Source organism: Anopheles stephensi, chromosome 3, assembly GCF_013141755.1.
Source record: "Anopheles stephensi strain Indian chromosome 3, UCI_ANSTEP_V1.0, whole genome shotgun sequence".
Classification (NCBI taxonomy): domain Eukaryota; kingdom Metazoa; phylum Arthropoda; class Insecta; order Diptera; family Culicidae; genus Anopheles; species Anopheles stephensi.
Window position 1 is genome coordinate 70,087,660 of NC_050203.1, and position 19,891 is coordinate 70,107,550.

General features: G+C 43.9%; 1 protein-coding gene across 13 annotated transcripts in view; it reads left to right on the top strand.

Moving 5' to 3' along the window:
- Nucleotides 1–201: 201 nt before the first annotated feature.
- LOC118512535 (phosphatidylinositol 4-phosphate 5-kinase type-1 gamma) overlaps nt 202–19,891 on the top strand; it is a 47,484-nt gene continuing 27,794 nt past the window's right edge. For 9 of the 13 annotated variants that reach the window (XM_036057103.1, XM_036057102.1, XM_036057099.1 and 6 more), the window contains exons 1-3: nt 202–345; nt 2,198–2,867; nt 2,962–3,008. In XM_036057103.1, coding sequence (XP_035912996.1) covers nt 2,750–2,867; nt 2,962–3,008 — 165 coding nt within the window. In that variant the 5' untranslated portion in view covers nt 202–345; nt 2,198–2,749. Of the gene's footprint in view, nt 647–666; nt 1,799–2,197; nt 2,868–2,961; nt 3,009–14,906; nt 15,209–19,891 lie in introns of those variants that run through there. The other 4 variants (XM_036057092.1, XM_036057091.1, XM_036057093.1 and 1 more) reach the window with 4 other exon arrangements.

Here is a 19,891-nt window from a genome sequence, read left to right on the forward strand (position 1 = left end):
TTTTTAAATGTCAAGGTTAATATACACCCAGTTGGCATTTTTATCAAATAGCATAGCAAACATTACCATAAATTCATTGTTTTTTTACAAAAAATATATGTTTCCATTTCATCAAAATGCTACGCTTGGTCAGATTTGCGCCACCGTCATATACACACCGTGAACGAAACGCTTGCTGTCAAAGCGCTGTCAGGGCGCCACCTTCGCTCCATACACTTTGTTCCAGCGTACAGAAATTCGATAGCAAATTTCAGTCCCCGCTGCGAAGGAAGGAGACGTTTTTTTACGGACGGGTCCTATTTTCACAATGTTCGCTCGTGCATCGCAGCCAACGTAGTTTTTAGGGTGTGTAGTAGGCACTTTTCGGATGTGCGCCGTGTGCCGTGCCGAGGCAAAAACCCGTGCGTGTGAATGTGTTTCGGCTTCACGACGGGGAAAATCTGACACGAGACAAACCCTCCCGTGCCCGTGGAATTGATTCCGGGAATTAAGTGTAGTTTTGTGCTGGTCGCGGGGCTGGGTCATCGTCGTCGTCGTCGTGATCGGATTTTTCTCTCCGCGAGACAGCGCAATCCAAACAGTGGTGTGTAACTTTGTGTCTGTTTCCTCTTCGATTGTGAAGAATTGGTGAAGAATTATCGTTCGAGTGCGTTCCACAATGTCAACTCTTGAAGGGGGTGACTCTCGGGGCCACCAGGCATAACATTCCGTCCGTTCGTGATTGTGAGAAAATGAAAACCATTCCACCAACACCACACCGGTGTTGTTCACCTTACACCCAAAGGCCAGTCGCTGATGACAAATGGGAAAATTGCAGTCACAACGAGCCAAATTCGTCACTTACGGCGCTGCACACTCGATTGTTGCTGCCAGGCACCACCACCATCCGTCGTGATTCATTCAAAACTGTCCGTGCGTGTGCGCGCGTGTGTGTGTGTGTGCAATTGGATAGCATGGAAGGAAAAAGCATCGGTTCGTACAGCGAATCGGGGCCAACATAATTTGCAACTTGCCATCACTTTCATCACTCGCGCACTGACTTTCTGGACTCCTCTGTGGAACCGCAAATGATGTGCATCTAGCATTTGGCGAGCATTAAGAACAACCTTCCGTTTAAAATCGCAGCACCCAATGATTATGGCGACTGTGTGGAAAATGGAAAAGCACCCTTGCAATTGCTGGGCGTAAAAACGGCAAAGGTGTGTCGCTCGTAGCATGCCAGCAAGCTCTTTGACCGATGTACTGCGGGAGCGGTAGTGTACACCTTGTCGCCATGTATGTGCACACCCACACGTCCACTTGTCGCCCGTGTTTCATGTAACACATGCCAACCGCAATCCTCACCCCCAGCCATCCAGTGGACGCCCCGCGGATGAAGGTGGAAAATATCGAGCGGAAAACTTATTGATTTCCCCTCCAGCGTTTCTTTCGCGGGAAGAGAAAGGGGAACCGCCTGCTGCCGGCTCTTGTGTTTGGCCACTGGCAGTGCTATGCTCCTAACTAATTCGCATAAGAAACCAACAAGGTACACAGCGAACCGATATGTAACACACAGACACACACACACAAACTAGCGAAAGAGAGAAAAAAAGTGAAGTTTTCGCTTTTCCGGCAGCGTTTGCTGTATGGAAGAAAGCGTTTGTTGGACCAAGCCCCAGCGGCAGCAGCAGCAGCAGGCTGATAACACGGTCGGGTTGGGGCCGGCCTCAGCGGCGGCACTGTTCGGCACGAGGAAAAGCGATCCACTGGAGCGTGCAGGAAAATCCTTCGACGGCGGTCGACGGCAAAACGGCAGAAAGTATAGTTACATTTGCTTACAATATTCCATCCTATGTCCAAACCGGGTGGGGGCTAGCTTTGGAACACAATCGTGAAAAATTGTGAACGTGGTTGTCCGTGTGTGTGTGTGTGTGCTTTTGTTAGGGAAATCAATTTACATTTTCTCACAGTGGCAGAGTCTCTTGCCCAGTACGGGAGGTGGGTTTTCCAGGCAACAGTTCCCTTGTCAAGGAAGAATCACCTGCCAGTCGGATTGGATGTGACATTTCCGAATCGGTTCCTTATCAATAGGGAAAGAAAAGCGAATGGAAAACACCTCTTTGCTCGTGTCGTATCGGGCCAATTTCGAAAAGTTTGACCTTGTTCTAAGGTACACAATTTATTTATATAATTTTCCGACATTTCCTTCGCCTTTCAGATCGGGTAAAATAGTGTAGAATCGTGTAAAATAGAGGAAAACGAGGGGGCGGCGCACATCAACCGGGGGGTCTTTAGTAGTAGCGAAATTAGGCGTCATCGTTTGCGAGTGTATAAAGTGTGTAAAGTGAAACGTATGAAAAAGTGGCAGCCGCTGCATTACACTTAATCCTTAGTGTACCAGAAGGTTAACGCCGTTGTTAAGTTATAAGCCTAGATAAATGAATGTACCCCGGCAACTGGAAATCATCAAGTATTCCACGTCGACGGCATGTAAATTTACAATCCTAGAGTGCATTTCATGATTTCACTGCGACTAGTGTAATTTCCCCGTGCGTGTGTGTGAGTGAGTGAGAGTATTCGAGATTCGCCAGCAAAAGTGAACGATCGAATCATTTGCTAGCAGAGTACCGGGAAGCAACCACTTCCGTAGTTTTGGTTCGGTAGCTGTGTTAAAAAGTATAAACGTATCCCCAAATACAACACACCAACACACACACACCATCAGCAAGTAATTTTGTGTGGTAAATAAGGGTCGTAGTAAGCAACGGCGATGGCTACCGGGGATACGGCCGCTATCGATACGATCGACGTCGAGTCGGCCCTATCTACGAAAAACTCCGAATTTACCGGCAGCAGCAAGGATCAGCAAATAGAGCTAGACGAATATGGTAAGTCTCTAGGGGCTTGCATTTTAAATCTTTGAAGTAAGCGTCTCAGCCTCAAACATTGATTGTAATCGCATTTCTTCTTTTTTTTTTCTAGGGAAATTCATCAAAGATACACCGGGAAAATTCATCATGGCAGACGGGGTAAGTTTTAATTCATTCGTACAATGAGGGGACGCGAAGACTTAAATGGTGCTAACGGCGGACGTCTCACCATCACGTCATCATACCTCCATTTCAACACCATGGTATATGCAAAATTTATGTTTGCTGTTTGCGTGCGTACACAATATATGCCTGCCGGGGCACCACTCCTACGATCACGGGGCAAATGAACGTGAACGCCGTGTGGCATTAAAAGAAGTGTTGTGTGTGAAGCCCTAAGGAACGGTCCGTTCCTGGCGTTAGGCAGCAAGCGTCCTGAAAAGGACGCTCAAACCCCGACCCGAAAGCCGGGAACGGGAAGAACGTATTGATTGACCCATATTTGCGGTACAAACCTTCCGCACATCACTTTCGTTTTCTTAATGACCAAAGCTGGACGGCACACTCACCGGTTGTTCGGAGGCCTTCGGTGGGAATATATAAAATCACCGGGCATATAAGATTTCGATTTCGTTGCTTCGTTGACCCAACGGGCAGAACCAGTTCGGAGCGTTGAGGTGTGCGAACTTTACCCGCGGTAGAGGCCGCGCTGCTCGTGATGAAGTTTGCTGGTACGCTGGATGCATAATTTAGTGCTACTAAATATTTGTAAAGCAATTTCGCTACACCAATGGGAAGAAGGTTAATGGTTCTGGTGTCCTTTTGGGCAGCAGAAGGTGGTTGGTGAATTTGTGTTTGTAAAATTCAGTTGTAAGTTATTGGACGCTTGTGTACCTGTCCTTGCACTAGCTGACGTGTTGTGGGAAGATTAAATTAAACTCGCTCCAGATGAAATATTCGATCCGTATCCGTATCGGAATGCGTAGTAAGAAAGGTAAACGTCTTTTAAGCTTGACAAGGTTTTTACAAACCACACAGTTGAATGACATTGTAGCGAGTTAAGGAATCATGTTTATTGAGGATTTTAGGTAAAAAGCGTATTATTGAAAAAAGAGTGATTTTATTTTCATTTAAATTGGACTAGTTATGGCAATTTAAGTTGAGGCCAACGTCAGATGAAAATTTGCTTAATGTACCTGACCTCAATAGCGACGAAAAGTCTTTATTTGGGTAAACCTGTAACGAAGGACCACCTTATCCGTCAAGACGGAGAAGTAACTGATTATCCAGGCTCAACTATACTAAAGCGATCATTTATTTTTAGGATAGACTTGGCTAAGGTCTCAAATAACTGCTGAGGAGTCGCCTGGGCAGTTTATTAAGGATTTTTTTTTTATAAAACCTGTTCACAAATCATTAAAAAAACGACCAACTGTGCCTTCACTCACCGGAATGATGAGACGACCCAAAGCTCACGATAGAAACGGGCCGTCATTAGTTTAGTTTACCTTTATGCTTACATCATTAGTATGCTGATGTTATCCGCCGGCATGTCGAATTTATTTTGGACCCATTCGATAAAATTGTCCTTACCGATTTTATCGAGCCACCGAGATTAATTTTGTAAGTGTATTGCTATAATGAAACAGATTGGGATGTGTGTTTTCCGATCTATTCCCCACGGTTAGTTTATCAACATCCCTTCAGACGTACGTACCGGTGGCACTGCTGGGCGGACATTAACCTTTCGTCTTTCTATCGCAGTCTTTGTTTTTGCAAAAGTGAACAGAATTAGAATTTTTGGAAGTACATTAGGGCCAAAGTTTACCTCCGGTGGGAATATACTTTCCGCTCGGGAGAGTAGTACGCCCGTTTCCAGCTCCCAACATATTAGGTATGTTTGATAAGTTCTGTTCGCGCAGCAGACAAGGTCGTGTTACGGGAAAGCACTAGCACGATGACCCTGTTTTCTATGGGACTCTGTACTTGCTAAGGTTAGCGGACCACTCTCTCTCTCTCCTGCTCCTCCACCTGTTTGGAAGACGGTCGTCGTTGTTAGACGGTCGGCGAAAAGCATGCTAACGAATGGTTGTGCCCCCGAATGGCAGCGGTTGTTTGCAGGCCGGACTCTGGACCCTTCCTTTTTTGGGCGAGGAGAAATGGGTGGCACTCCCCCCCCCCCCTCATTCTCCCTTCAATTTCTCACGTGTCGTGTGTGTGTGGGTCATGTCACGAAACAATACACGCCACTACCCGCCCGCTTACTATCACTTTCATATCAAACGCGAACGCGGCCTGTGGACCGACCTACCCGGGGTTTTTTTAGCGAAATCTTCCGAATAGCGCGTTTAATATCTGTTCCGAACTTTTGAACTGCCGCTAGATGAAAAGACGCTTCGGCGGGGCACGAATAAGGGGATGTAGATGGAAGGGTGTGCTGCGTTTCACGTTACAGCTATTTATGGAATGCTATGTGGGGCCAGTTAGCTGTGGAGCAACAATGGTGGGAGCATAGCCGGGGGGAGATCAATGCTACCAGTTGCGCACTCACGCCATTTGGTCACTTTAGGCAACTTAGAACGCCAGCCGCGGGGTATCTTTGGATTCTCCAAGCTGAGTTGTGCAAAGGTCTTAAAATTCGGTCCAAGCAAATAATATTGGCTAGCATATTAATAAAGATCATAACCGTCCTTCAGCGCCAGCCAGTGTATAAATGAAGAATCTATTAGCGTTTTGTTTCATGAATGGCCGTTGATTGTAACAACCGGTCAAGGTTCTCATAATATTCGAGAACCGTAGAAATGGTAACGCAAGACAAAGGCTAATCATTCTGTTATCTAAACACACCAACCATCAAGCGAATGAAGTCAATGAATTCGTTAGCTCTCTCGCTCTATTGGTATATGAAGCGTTAGCTGACCTTTGATCAGATAGGAAGCTGCACAGTTGCTGTCGGAGAACCTGAAATATAAGTTGTCCCACAGACTGGTCTCACTGGAAGCAGCGTTCTCATGCCTGACGACATACCGTGCATTTCTTCACTATTCTACAAAAGAACAGCTTGCCTTGTTGTTGCTGCTGCAAGATTTGAGATCATGGTTTTCAACTTCTAACTCAATTCCAACCACCCAACGAGGACATTGATACCTTTCCCAACGGTGTGGGAACGGGTGGCGTGCGTTGCGATTTTAACCTCACGTAGCTGCTACTGGTTTCTGGTGTGTTTGTGTGTGGAAATCAAAACAATAGTTTTATGCTAAGCTCTGGTGAGAACCACGATCAAGTGATATGGGCCACAAAAGCGAGAAAAAAAGCAGAGAGAGAGAGGGAGAGAGGGGGAAGGGAGTTAAAGTTAAGCGGAAATTATCATAATCATGTTAAAGTGCTTAGAAACAAATAGCTCTTGATAGGAAAAGCTCTTCCTCAATATTGTTGTTGTTGTGCTATTACCGGGGCTTCTTTTGTCGTGAAGTGCAGTACGCTCTTCACGTGGAGGCTCTACGTTAATTAGGGGTAGAATGCGCCATTAGGACAACGGTTTGATGCTTGAATGATACTCAAGATTGATAGATTTGATCACCTAATAGTGTCACGATTTCATCACCCCTAATTGATCACGATTGTTGTGTGTAGCATAACGTCAATGAAGAGGCTGATATTTTAATCTTAATTGAATGAGCAAGTGATAAAGGTTATTTATGTTTTTTTGTACTGATGTTCCTCACGAGACAGTTCAAAGATTTGATTATGGGAAACGACAATTCAGGAGAGGAGATTTTAAACCGGACCGGGTGGGTTATTAAAAGCATTACGTTATCAATTACACTATCTACCCGGTGGAAACTGTGGTGTCTAAATCAGTTCCAAAAAGCTCTTCACGGGTACGACCTTTCGACATAGATGACTTCCTAAATCCTCTCGTTAAAAGCTACACCAGATCATCTAGAATACTACAGCAATGCATTCTATATAAATCCTCTCCCGTACTTGGATTTGCTACATTTAGCAAACATCCTAATTTATGTACCTGTAGTTTTTTGCTCAAATTGCCCTCCACCAAGTACCCGATGGTCGGTCAAGGATCTTGACCACTTGAGAGCTTCAGAAAAGTGGCTGCTTCTGTGCTCATTAGTGCAAACAATTTCTTCTACCACTTGAGCGGGGGCAGTATGGGACAAAAAAGGGTAACTACAGCAAGAACAAAAAAACTGCATCTCCTCAAGTCCTGTCCGTCGCTTATATGCTCTAATGGCTGTTTTATGTTGGGTTTGCCTGTAGATGCCATTGGACTTTACCACTAAATGACGACATACGTACCGTAACCGAACCCGCGTACAACCTGGTGTAAAGAGATATTTTTACCACGCGCACTTTTATAGCATACATTATTGGCCATTCAAAACAATGCTTTGAAGAAGAGAAGCCTTAAAGCATAACACAAACGCGTATACATTTGTTTTACTATCTTCCGGCACTGCCACTCCATTTTCAAAGGTCTCTCTTTCTCTGCTTTGGCTAGGTTTGGGGAAATCCATCATTTGCACACGGACGGTGTTTTTCTTTTCGTTTGCCTCCTAATAATACTTGCGAAAGACCCAAAGATTTAACGACTAAGGCACCCCATAAAGTGGCTAAATATTAGGCCCAAAGCGTTATGGTGACTCCTGCTGCAGTTTTTTTTTTACTTTTGGTCTGCGAAACAGGGCATTGTGACAAGCGGCAGGCTGTATAAAGTGTTTTTTTTGTTTTTTAGTTTCTTTGGTTCAGTAGATAAAATCAAGCTCATCCTTTGCGTTCTCATCACCCTTCTCTTCCTGTAAACGGAGCTGTGAAAGATTTATTGAGAACCTTTCCCTTTTGGGGCGAACGAGCTTTAGGGTTTTAAGGACAACATTTGGGAAATGAGCAATATAGCGCTCTCACTAGCACGGAGTTGCTCGGAATTTCTGAAGTTGATGAAATGAGGATTAAATTATTCAGCACGGGTTGAGAGGTTTATTTTTAACCGTTGGCCATAAGTTAAACCATTAGCAAACCTTTGTTGCTAAATTTTACTTCATCTTGTGTGTTTCATTCGATTTTATTCCTATTAAAGAACAGATTAGTTTTGTAATCATTTTTAATTTAATTTTTATCTTAAAGCTTGTAATTATTTCATTAGTACCATGTTATTCCAGCCCAGCTCGGCAAATATCTCCTCAAGAGAGGGGTGGATATCCAGCCACAACATTTAACGAGCATACAACAAACCGCCTCTTTCTCTCACGCGTCATCGGAATAAAACTTCCCCGGCGTGCGTTCACCAGTGTGCGTGTGGATTACCACCGAAATTGGCCAGTATAAAACAAGCGACTGGAAATTGTGTGCACATAAACCACGATAAAACAGATAGCGGACCCGGCGCGATAATGATGCGGCAGGGTCCGAAAAAGTGAAGTCGAATTTGTAACCGACCGTTGTGTACACCATGTCCGCGCGCTTCGAAGATGGCTTCGACGCTGGTAATAAAAGGCTATTTTTTTTTTTAAAGTTCCCTGACGCAATTTAGGTGTCCGCGAAGAGGTTACCCAGTCTGCAGTCGCAAGGACAATACACATACAGTTTATGTGCGTCCTCTCCCTGGCGCATGTCGTTGGAAGACGCAAGTCGTAAAAGTCGAAACATATTTGCTGCAAACGATAAGCAACGACGGCTCACCGAGCTCTACTACCGATTCCCGTCACATGACATAATCTCGGTTGTTTGTTTCACTCAGAACTTCTCGTCTCGCAAACCCGCAAGGAATGAAATTATTAAAGTTGTTGGCTTGGTGGTAGTTTGTTCTAGAATTCGCTACACATCCTGGCCGCCCGGCAAGTGTTACATCAGGGCGATCTTTTCCTGCTTCCGTGTGCTTGGTCCAATCTGCCCGAATCGTGTACGGTCACACGCACACTCCAAGAGCGCTGTGATACGGCAGGAACAGATTGTTTCTAGCAACAGCGGTGGTACTACATTCTTTGCCCCAATCATCTACCCAGTCCAGCGGGTACCAGCAGGGGATGTACTCTATCGCAACGGGCGTACCATTTGGTTGAGTGTGTGTGATCTTGCAAATCATAACGCACCGAGGGTGGGTTTTAGTATGGGTGTGATTTAGCTAACTGGTACGCCCACGATAACCCGGACAGCTGTGGGAGTGATAACGGTGCGTTGGAATGTTTGCTGCAAAACGTGCAATTCGACGCGAAAAGCATTTGGCCGGGTCAATGCGTGACGAATAGTGCGGTGAGACATTAGACAAACAAAAACTCTATCTCTATTTGTAAATTGTATCAAGATGTAGTATTCTTTAAGAATCTTGCTCTACTAGAAGAAAAATACTATTAAAAGTACTTTTAAGACAACTATTGAATCCGGGTCGGGGTTTGTATGGAAATCGTTCATAATCCATCCAGATAGTCTTCCGGGTAAATTGAGTACAAGTAACAAGAATGGTTAGACGCTTTTAAGGATTTAAGATATATATTTTCCTTCTACTGTCTGGAAGTTCCATAGGAGATGCGTAAGAGCTTTTACTTCGCTCTGCTTTTTGGCTTTGCGACAAATTTTTGATGTAGTAGAGTTTTAATGTCTATTCTACCCTGTCCAAACACGCAAGTATTTTTGAAAAATTATTAACACAATTATTAGACAGGTACCATGACTCTGATAATTTTACTGGAGTAATTAAGTTGCATGGCGCAGTCCGGTGGTCAACGCGACAGCGGCGCCGGTCTTCACACAACAGGACCGGGGTTCATAACCATACATCATCTAAATCAAATCCCAAGTTAGACTTACTCAGTGAACTTTTTTGAGTTCCTTAGCTTGCAGTCAGTTCTAAAACCAGTTGAAATAAATCAATTTTGTTTTGTAAACATGGCTCCCATTCCAGAAAGGAGTTCCTTATAATTTATTGAATTATGTAAACATATTTCATTTCGTAATAAAATTAGGTCAAATGGCTATTATTGCTAGCTATAATTCTAGTACATTGCAAATGACGAATGTTACACCAAGAATGCTGTAAGTTTCCGTCAAGATTGATTATCAATTAAAATCCCCTGCGGAGATCTGATTCTGTGTGGAGCCACTAAGTCTGATTAAGATTAGTCACAGCGGTAACAAACCGCAAACCGGCCAAAAGGTTATCAATTTTGTATAACGTAATATATTAACAAGCGTTTCTACTAAACAAAATATTTACAATCCACAATCACCATGTGTTTTTTTTAACAAACGCTTTATAGTTCCGACCACATTTGAATGAAAATTAAGTATTCTTCTGACAGAAAGGTCAAAAGAAAGGGCAAAGAGTTATATTACGTTGTGGCAATCGTCAGTTATTATCACTGCTCCCTACTAGTTCACATATCTCATCTGCTCAATGTGTCGAGTAGTGCAAAAGAAGACGCGATTGCTGTTTCCTTGCCCGCCAGATTTCATTTACAGACGTCAGACCAGAAAAAGACGGATGGGCGCTTATCGCCTTGTTTCGAGACGGTTCCTTTCGAGCCATCGTTTCTGCCCTTAACGGTCATGATATTGTTATGATATACTCAACCGTCATGCATGATTCGGTTTGATCTGGTTACCACCAAACACACAGAGTCCGGTAAAGATCACAGAAAAAAAACAGAGCACTGTCCAGCGAGTTGTTGGGTGGCGAGAAAGACGATACTCGGATGAGTTTCAATTGGCATTAAAACCGCGCGGCAAACGATCACGTAAGAATGAAATCATCAACCTTTTATTGCATTATATTGCAAATTTAAAAATAGAAACAGCTTTGAAAGCTGGTGGAGTTTGCCGGCAGCAAACAAAAAGAAAAAAATCGCGAATACAGTAATTTTACTTTTATTAATAAGAACAAATCAAACTGAATTGCTGTTAATTCGTAAAAAGCTTCAGCCAATTAAAGCATTGCTAATCCCGTACACTTCCACGGGTCAGTGGGTATTTCGCGTTCATGATGGGACGCCCCCTTCACCCCGTCATTATGGACTGAATTTGCGAACGGTGCGCTTTTGCCACTGTGTGTGTGTGTGTCGGTCAGAATCTTCTACCACTTGAACACAATTTACTCTAAAGTTGTAAAACCTTCCACGCTGCGATGGCTGCACAGGTTGCTTCCGAGGCATTCGGCGGAGTACGAAGAGCACGGTGTAAAGACGCGGCGGGGTGTTTTGGATGGTCGGCGGTCGGCTTGTAACGGTAGCTTTTCGCGGTTTTGCTGTTCCGGATAGGTTGCTGTCAGTCAGACGCGCTGTGGTTCCATTCGGTGGTTCCGTTTCGAAACGGTTCGTACCGGTTCCTGCCTCTATACTTCCGTCCCTGTTTAGTGCTATTTTACAGCAGCACCCGGCTTTTCGCCATTCTTAAGGTAGATTTTGCTTTGTTACCTCTCTTTTTTTTCTCTGTTCTTCCTGGGCTAGCGTCTCTAGAGTATCTCCAGCGCAAGACGCAGCCATGGACAATAAAGAACAAAACGATAAACCGTTCAAAAGATACGTCCGGTTCAATTGCCTTCTCGCATGAGAGTGCACACCGAATATGTTGAACATATTTATCTAACAAATTAAAACCATCCACGTGTGTGTGTGGTTGTGGGGTGCACTATGGAATAAAATCATATGTTTTGCTCAAAACGTTCAAACGTTTATTCTAAACGAAAGATAACACGTCGTTTGCTTTATGTGTGCTTCAGCTTCTTCTTCGGGCGAGACCTCTCCATGTCCTTTTGATGTTGCGCCACCGGCACTTGTTGGCACGTAGGATAAATGTTAACGCTTGGTTTGCCAGTACCCAGATGATTCGATGTGGAAACTGCTTAAGGACGTTAAGGATGAAGCTAAAACTCGTCTGGTGAAAACTTGATCCATCCGAGTGTGTCTTTGAAGATGTTCTTGGTAGTGCTTGAGTAGGGTAACGCCGTGTCTTATTTAAACAAATTTATCTCGCTACAGATCATTAGATTATCGCTAGAACATTTAGTAAAATGTAGTAAGTATTTCATCGATTGTAATGAGACATGAATATGACTTTAATCCGTCAACACGTGTCTCTTTGCACAAAAACGATCGTTACAAGGTTAAAGAATTTGGTTTTCCTTAGGCCTTACCTTCTGGCTTCCCCATCATCATCCAGAGAAGCAAATAATTAATGTCATCCATCAAATCTGCGTTAACCCCAGAGTGATAAATGTATAAATGTCACAGCAACAGCACCACAAACATCCCATTCATGTGTGAACCGTTCGCTGGGGGAAAGTGAGCAATGAAGCTGTGCTTTGGCGCTCTGATGCGTGAATCATATGGTGGGATTTGCGGGTTTGTATGGTTTCAATTTATGATACGCAATTATGTATCACTAATTTTTGCATTAAGGGCTTAAACGAGAGGCGATCAGCTTAAAATGTGTTTGCAAGCGGCAGGTGTTTTGTGATCGATGATTTGGTGTTGTCCATTAAAACTTTCTGGAAGCTGAGGGCTTATCAGCCTAAATCAGCAAAAAACTATAAATTGTTATTTTAAGAACTTCTTTTTCTCTGCCTTCACACGGCTAGATCGTGGTTCAAATCCCATCTGGGTCGTTCGTCCATAGCGAGGACTGACTATCCAACCTGCGAGGTATCATTAAGTCTAGTAAGCAAAAAATGGCAGGCATGATCTTAGAGGACACTAGGCCAGGAAAGAAGAAGAAGAGGACTTTTGAATGAAGAGTCTTTAATTATAAATTATTGTAATGCTGCTCACTTAATCAATACTTACATCGATCAATTCCTTTATTCAAAGTAATATGCTTTATACTGAAACGCCATGGTGTTTTCGATCGATTTAATTTTAAAAGGTCATTTCTTACTATTCCGTATAATGAGCCATAAGTTACATGCTGTCCTACTGCACTGCATCATACATTTTTTATGCGTGTTTTATTCATATCGCCATATCGCAAGAATTCCTCAGCGGCATGCCACAACATAAATTTATTGCTCGCTTTTTTTGTGTACCCTCCTCATAAGCATCATCGTTAAGGCATGGCTTCCAAAATTCAATTCAAACAATTTCTCCCTCCCCAAAGATTTTCGGTTCGAAATGAACGCAATGCACGCCAAACCTTACCGCATTTAGGATCGGCGCCAACAGAGCAAAGATTTTGTTCCGGTGCCCCTGACATCCATCGATCCGCAACCGAATCCGGTCGAGAGGAGGCACACCAGTAGCGGCAGCAGCAGGACGGTGATGATGATGATGGTGATGATACTGCCGTTTCACAGCAGTTGCCCGGAAAAGTCATTATTTTGAATGCCTAGAGTAGAGCTGTCTCTTCTAGACCTGTCTCCAAAGTACAGCATCCACAGCATCGCCGGAACAGAAGGATATGCTTAGTGGAAAAGGGCAGCAAAATGAACTGTCACTGGCGTTTGTGTTGGAGGCAAAAAAAAAAACAAGTTGAAGGACGAGATATGACGTTGATAACAGCTGCAATGGCATTTTTCTGATGGGTTCTCGTGTGAAAATCGTATAAACGATATAAGTACTTCAAGAAACTGTTAATTAAGACAGAAGACATTGTTTCAATATGTTGAAGTTTTATTAATACCAAGATTGTTAGTCATTTAAGCATACAAAATTTACATATTACGCAACAAAGCTTACGCACGACTAGAACTTCAACTTCAACTGTCTTTAACTGCTTGAAGCACATACACGACTCAGGACTGTCTGTATGATTTATCGACAAAACAACTTTGATCAGATTTTGTCATTTTATCTAACGTCCAACAGCGTGGTCGGCGGAGCAGAAAAGGCACAATTCATCTTCAATCTCATCACACCTGTGCGTTAACCAACGGCAAACAATCATGACTCATGGAAATGTATGGTGAAAGCTCTCGGCTATCATAGCTGGTATGCAGACATGGCTCTATGCCAACAAACATCTATCATAACTTTGCTGCGATTCAACGTTCATCCCTCAAGATATGGGATACCATTATCGAGCCGAGAGAGACAGATTCTGAAATTTTGTAACCATCTAGCGCCATTGGAATATTAACAGGGAAACTTTTTGTCCCCGAGGCGTCTTTGTGCTGTCCGGCTGGCAGCGGCGATTATTGTCCCTGTATGTGCATACGTGACAGATTTATTTTTAATTCATTGTGGTCACAATGGCGACTCTCTCCGTGTTGGTGGAAGCGCGCAAGGACGAAAATGAAATTTTTCCATCCGAAGGACATCGGTCTCCCTTCGGTCCAGCCAATGTGTCGTCCGCTAGCGGTGGCCGGCTTTGTTCTGAGGGTGCAACAGCAACTGCTGAGGCACAAGCTGATTTCCATTTTTAACACAACAACGAACGATTGTTCGATCTAATGGAGTATGGTGGTGGCAATATTCCAACTGAAGCTCTTTTTATTACTTGAAACTGCTGCTAATAATAGCAGCAGCACCGCATATAATCTAATGCTGTTCGATGAAGCGCATTGGAGTAGACCAGGGATCGGGGTGGCAATGTCCAGTCCACTGGTGGCGTTATAGATTTGCTTTTTTTTTTTGCTTGATGTTTGAAAGGTTAGATGACGTTGTTTTAATTCAAAGCCAAGTCTCCAGAAAGTATGAATTGTTTTTCTCAGTAAATGATATTTTGGAATCACTTTGGTCAGATATGCATTCTGCTATCTCCACATTCCATCTTGCCAGAGTGAAGTGCGCTTGTGTACGAATTGTCACCATAATTGACATCATAATTAGCACCAGCTGGTACAAATAGTTCGCTTCCTGGCGATAAGATGTAGCCGTTTGGGTGCGGTTAGCATCAGATGGAGCAGACATCACACAAATATCCACCTACACCGAGAGACGTGCGGGGTCTTTACGAAAGCTCGGCTGTCTGTGGCGTGCTGACAACAACAGCAACCACACGACGTCACGAGCTGCCTTATCAAGTTTGGCCAACAGCGCGTGAGATATAGTGTGTGTCCGTAGATTTGATGGAGAACTGGGCTGGCTCACCGTACCGCGCGCACCCATATTAAGCGAGGCCAGGAATTGGGTTCTCGCGCTACTTGTTGAGTTGTTGCAGTAGTGGTGCCGTACTGCCCGCTGATGGTGTCTATGGCTGAACAAGGCCAATATAATGCACGATAAAAATGTGGCCTCACATTTTTGGGGCTTGATTCAGTCATCTACCGGTGGTTCGGACGACCTGATACTTGAAGCAGTGTGGATTCGCGAAATAGTTTTGGAAAGCACAGCAGAGTTAAAGGATTGAAGTGTGGTCAGCATTCCTAGAGATACGAAATGCATTTAGCAGGGGAGATGTTGGTGGCGCTAGACTTTGTGAGTATTGCACGACTGTGTACTTTGCAAAACTGATAGTGTTGTTCGTGTTTGTACAGCAATCTGCAGCTATAGTTTACTGCCTAATGTTTGGGATCTGTGTCCCCTTACATCTGCAGACCACTCGGCTCGCGGGTCTCGTCTATATCAGTGCTCTATCTCCATATGCGCACCCGCAAGTTTTTTTGCGCGAAAAACCCACTCCGAGGGAGGGTCACCGATTGCACAAACGTTGTCCATTTAAAGCATCTATGATCGTTGAATGGAAGCGGGGGGGAAAATAGGGGGTGCGTTACACTGGCAAGCTCAGCAAGTAAAGGCCCAACAAACGGATCGGTGCCATACCTTGGCATGGTTTATGCATACCGTCGTCGACGGCCCAACTTCTCCGTGCGGCTGGCCACGAACGACACACGAACAAGCGCACACAAACTGCTTGTCTGTCACTCGTCTCCAAGGCAGTCATCATCACCTCCATGGCCATGCTGTGTGTGTGTGTGTTGTTGCCTTTCCGCTACAAACCGTACAGCGTGTGTTCCCGGTTGGTTCGGTCACACGATTACCGAAGGTGTCCAATATGGGGAGACAGTGTGGTACAAAGCAATAGCACATTTCGATGATTTGTAGCACTACGAGCGAATGTATCGGGGAGGATTACTCCAGTGTATGACTGCTGGTTTGTATGTAACGATCGATCTAGCAATGATTTTGACGTGACAATAAGCATCAATCAATCAAAGCATTAGATCTCGCGGTTTGTGTGCGACTGAAGCAGTGATATATAGTTATTTATTTTTTATCAACTATAAAGTTCGGTTGTTAGCAATACGGCCAGGCCGTCCCTGAGGAATAAGAAAAACTCGGAAGTTGTGCCAGGGTGCGTTAGTATACCTCATTTAAAGGTTTGACAATTGCAAAACTGATTTAATTTTTCTACAATACAAAAACGATCAGCAAACATGCACTCCACACTGTAAGTATCGAATGTCCTCTCTACCGGTAGCTGCACATTAGCTGTGACTACTGTTCAATCTTCTTCGATAGAGAGGACACGGCGAATAACTCACAACTTGTGCCAACAAAAACGTTTCGCGACTGCACTTGGTCCCACGGATCTTGTGATGTGTGATTCGTTGTTAATGCACACATACGTTGCATATTGACAGAGAGCCCCCTAACGATGGATTGCATTCGCGTTCCTCACAACTAGCGTCCAATTGCTCAATGCGCTAGGTTTGTGGAGGAAGAGTTGATTGAATGTCATCAGCTGCTTAGTTCCAAAGTCATCCACCAAACCACATTGCGGTGTTGTGTGGATGCCTCTTATCACACCGTTCAACGGGCTGTCGTCTATCAACGCACCTTCTTAGTCGTAGATAACGGCTGTATCAAAAACTTTTTCCCATTCGCTAGCGATTAGTGGGCAAGTTGTGCTTCAATATTACGAATTTAAAGCTGGTGGATTTACCAAAAATCCATCACACTCTGTTCCATCCATCCAACGTTCTCAACTGCAATCACTGATGGAGTACACATTCCGGGCTAAGAATAATCTATTTTTCTCGCTCGTGGGGAAACGATTACAGGGGGGCGAAACACACGCCCGGGACTGTGCGATTATTCATGAATAATTGATACATTTATCATCAGGGAAATCAGTAGAGTAAGTAGTGCCTCGCTGATCTCTCGCATCAGAAGACGATTTGCCAGCTTGCACACCTTTTTAATCGATGCATCATCGGATCTCTCGGGAACGACGGAGTGAGACGTGCAATCAACCGGTGGTAAAGATAAATAACTCATTTCCTCGTGCAAACCTACGGTGGTGAGTTCCATGTTTGGGTAGGCCGTGCATTGGAATAGCTTATTTGAAATATCGGTGCGGAGAGAGAGAGAGAGACAGAAAAAAGCTGGTGACTGGTGCTCAGTGGCTTCACGTTGATAAAGATTTAATGAATGCAGCTTTTGCAAACGCGTGTTGAGTACAACACCGGCAGCAGCAGCCGCCGCGGTATGGCATTCCAATGATGCAAGAAGTTAAACGTCAAGTGCAACTGCTGTTAGGGGTCGTCGCGTTGGAGGAGGATTGGAAGTTGGCGTTGGAGGTTACAAGCAACTTTGATGTATTTTTTGAGAGATAATAAATCCTCCTTTAAATATCCAATGATGGACTGTAACTTTACGTTGGCACAATTCTCACCGTGCTTATTTTACATTCAGCGAGGTTACCTCTTTGAAACGATCACTGACCAATAATTGGGCTGTACAAATAATTAACTCTTATACTCTTGTTAAAAACAATAATTAAACTACGTAACGTTCGTTACACAGTACCGCACCACAGCCAACACTCACCGGCGCACAGCTGTTGATGAGCAGCACCGAGTCACCACTCGAATCCAGTTGGCAACAACATCCAATCACTTCGCACGTCTCCCTCCATATTTGCGATATTTTGTGATCCAAAAATATTTATCATCAACATCGTTTTATGGACATAATCGCAATTTTGGTCGGGAGAGGACCCGCGCGACCGGTCGGCTGTAAAATGTTTATCCAAATAGACGCAGCGGTGAGTGAGGCAGGTTCCACAACGCTGGCGTTGGCAGTTTCCAATTGCATGCACAACTTTTATTTACCATTTTATTCATCATCGGCGAACGAACGCGCGGAGCGTTTATGGAATGTTTGTGCATGATCGGATAGTGATTTTTTTTTTGCTTTACTGTCCGGCGTCATCGCCAGCACTCCAAAAATTGACCGTAGCGTCTTTATTTTGTGCTTCTTCTCGTTTGGCGCATAGGCAAGATCGTGACCGGAATTTGATGTGAGCGTACGCTGTTGGTTCCTTCGCACATAGTTGATGTTTCTAAATCAGTTTTCGAATGGGGGAATTAGAAGAAAGTCAGCAAGCGGGAGAGGACACGGTCTAAAGAAGCCTACGTCAGTTCTTCCTTCCTGAGCGTATATGGCACTACGTAGTCTGACCCCGAACGACTTGTCGCGTTGTGTCACAAGTTTCGCTTAATAAATGGAATCTGGGCAAGCGTTGACTTGGCAGCAAAAATTGGCACCGAAAGATTGAAGGCTCCGAAAGTGTGTGTGTGTGTGTGTGTGTGTGTTAGTAACCAAGTGGATAGAGTGGTGCGAATCGTGAAGATATGTGACATTGCTTATTACGCAAGGCTAAAGCGCAAACGTGACACGCGCGTGTGGAGTAGCATTTTTATGACTGTAAATAGAAGTGGGAAAAAGAAAAACTGGAATGATGAGACTTTTTTTAACAGAAGACAGGGTTTCTATCATGCCAGTAATTGTTAGGCCTTTAAACTTAACCAAACTTTTAGGCAAAGTGATTGTGATAGGCCGTTACGGTTCAACGACTTTGACTAGCCACAGCAAACGTGACCATGGTTAGATGTGCCTTTCCAATAAATAAACTAAACATTTGCCGGTAGGTAAACACCTCAGAACGATTGCGAACGTGTAGCGATGATGATGATGATGATATCAGTAGTAACACTATCAAATGCTACTCGTCTATCAAGAGAAACGTTACGGTGCAATGCCACCAACGTAATAGTGCTTATTAGCTTCAAGGTTTAAAATATTTCCTTTTTAATTACTGTTATTTCGAGTGGGAATAGAAAACAACATTCAGTTGATTACTCTACTAAAATAATCTAGATAGTGTGTCTAAATAAGAGTCGCCTGTATGTATGCAATCAATGGTTTTGAGGTTTGTTCTTGATGTTCTACAGGTTATTAGAAGATTCAGATTGTACAGAGATCCAGGATGTTTTGAATCGTATGTCGTGTCTATATTCAGAACACGACAACATACTCCTCACTATGCTATGATATCAAGGACTATTCTGAACAACATAATCCAGGAATACTATGCACCGTAACCTTTAAAACACAACGTAATGTATAAAACTTCTTTTCCGAATTCCGAATAAAACGTTGTCAGGAAACCACACAGAAACGTTCAAGATTGTTATCAGGTATGCCCTGACCTATCCGGGCACCGGTACGATCCCTGCTATTAATCTATTTCCGATGTTCTACCATAACTTCCCACATGGGGGAAGGGGCACAAAATCACTCAAACCTAATATTTGCCCAACGTGCATCGAACTTCCTACGTCAAATCTTGCCCTTTCATGCACGGCCGTTTCACATCCAAATAAAGGGAGGATTAGACGAGGGTTTGCTGATGTTGTTGTTGTTGATTGGCGCGGTATTGAAGCATGTTTACAGGGGATTGATTTTTGCTTGCTTGCTTGCCTGCACACCTGACGATTCCCGGTGCCGTTTCGGTGCCCGCGGGCGGTACACTTGCGTGGGAAATTATTTGGCAAACCATCCAAAAAACGCAGATGCTTGATGCGGGGTTTGTCTTTTTTTCCTTTTTGGAGGTTTATAAAAAAACATCAGTCTAATGTATTATTTTTGTACTTTTAAATCCTGGGCTAAAAATACATCCATTATGTCTAACCACCTGCCTACTGCTGGCCACCGGTTAGAGCCGTTCGGAAATGTTTGAACTCATTGAAGCGCACTAGAAATTACCTTAATGAAATTTCAATTTAATCTCCCGACGAGGACACTCGAACCCGACGACAGACGGGGCGGTACTGAGGCTGGCAATAATTCATCATCAACCAAAGCTCGTTACGA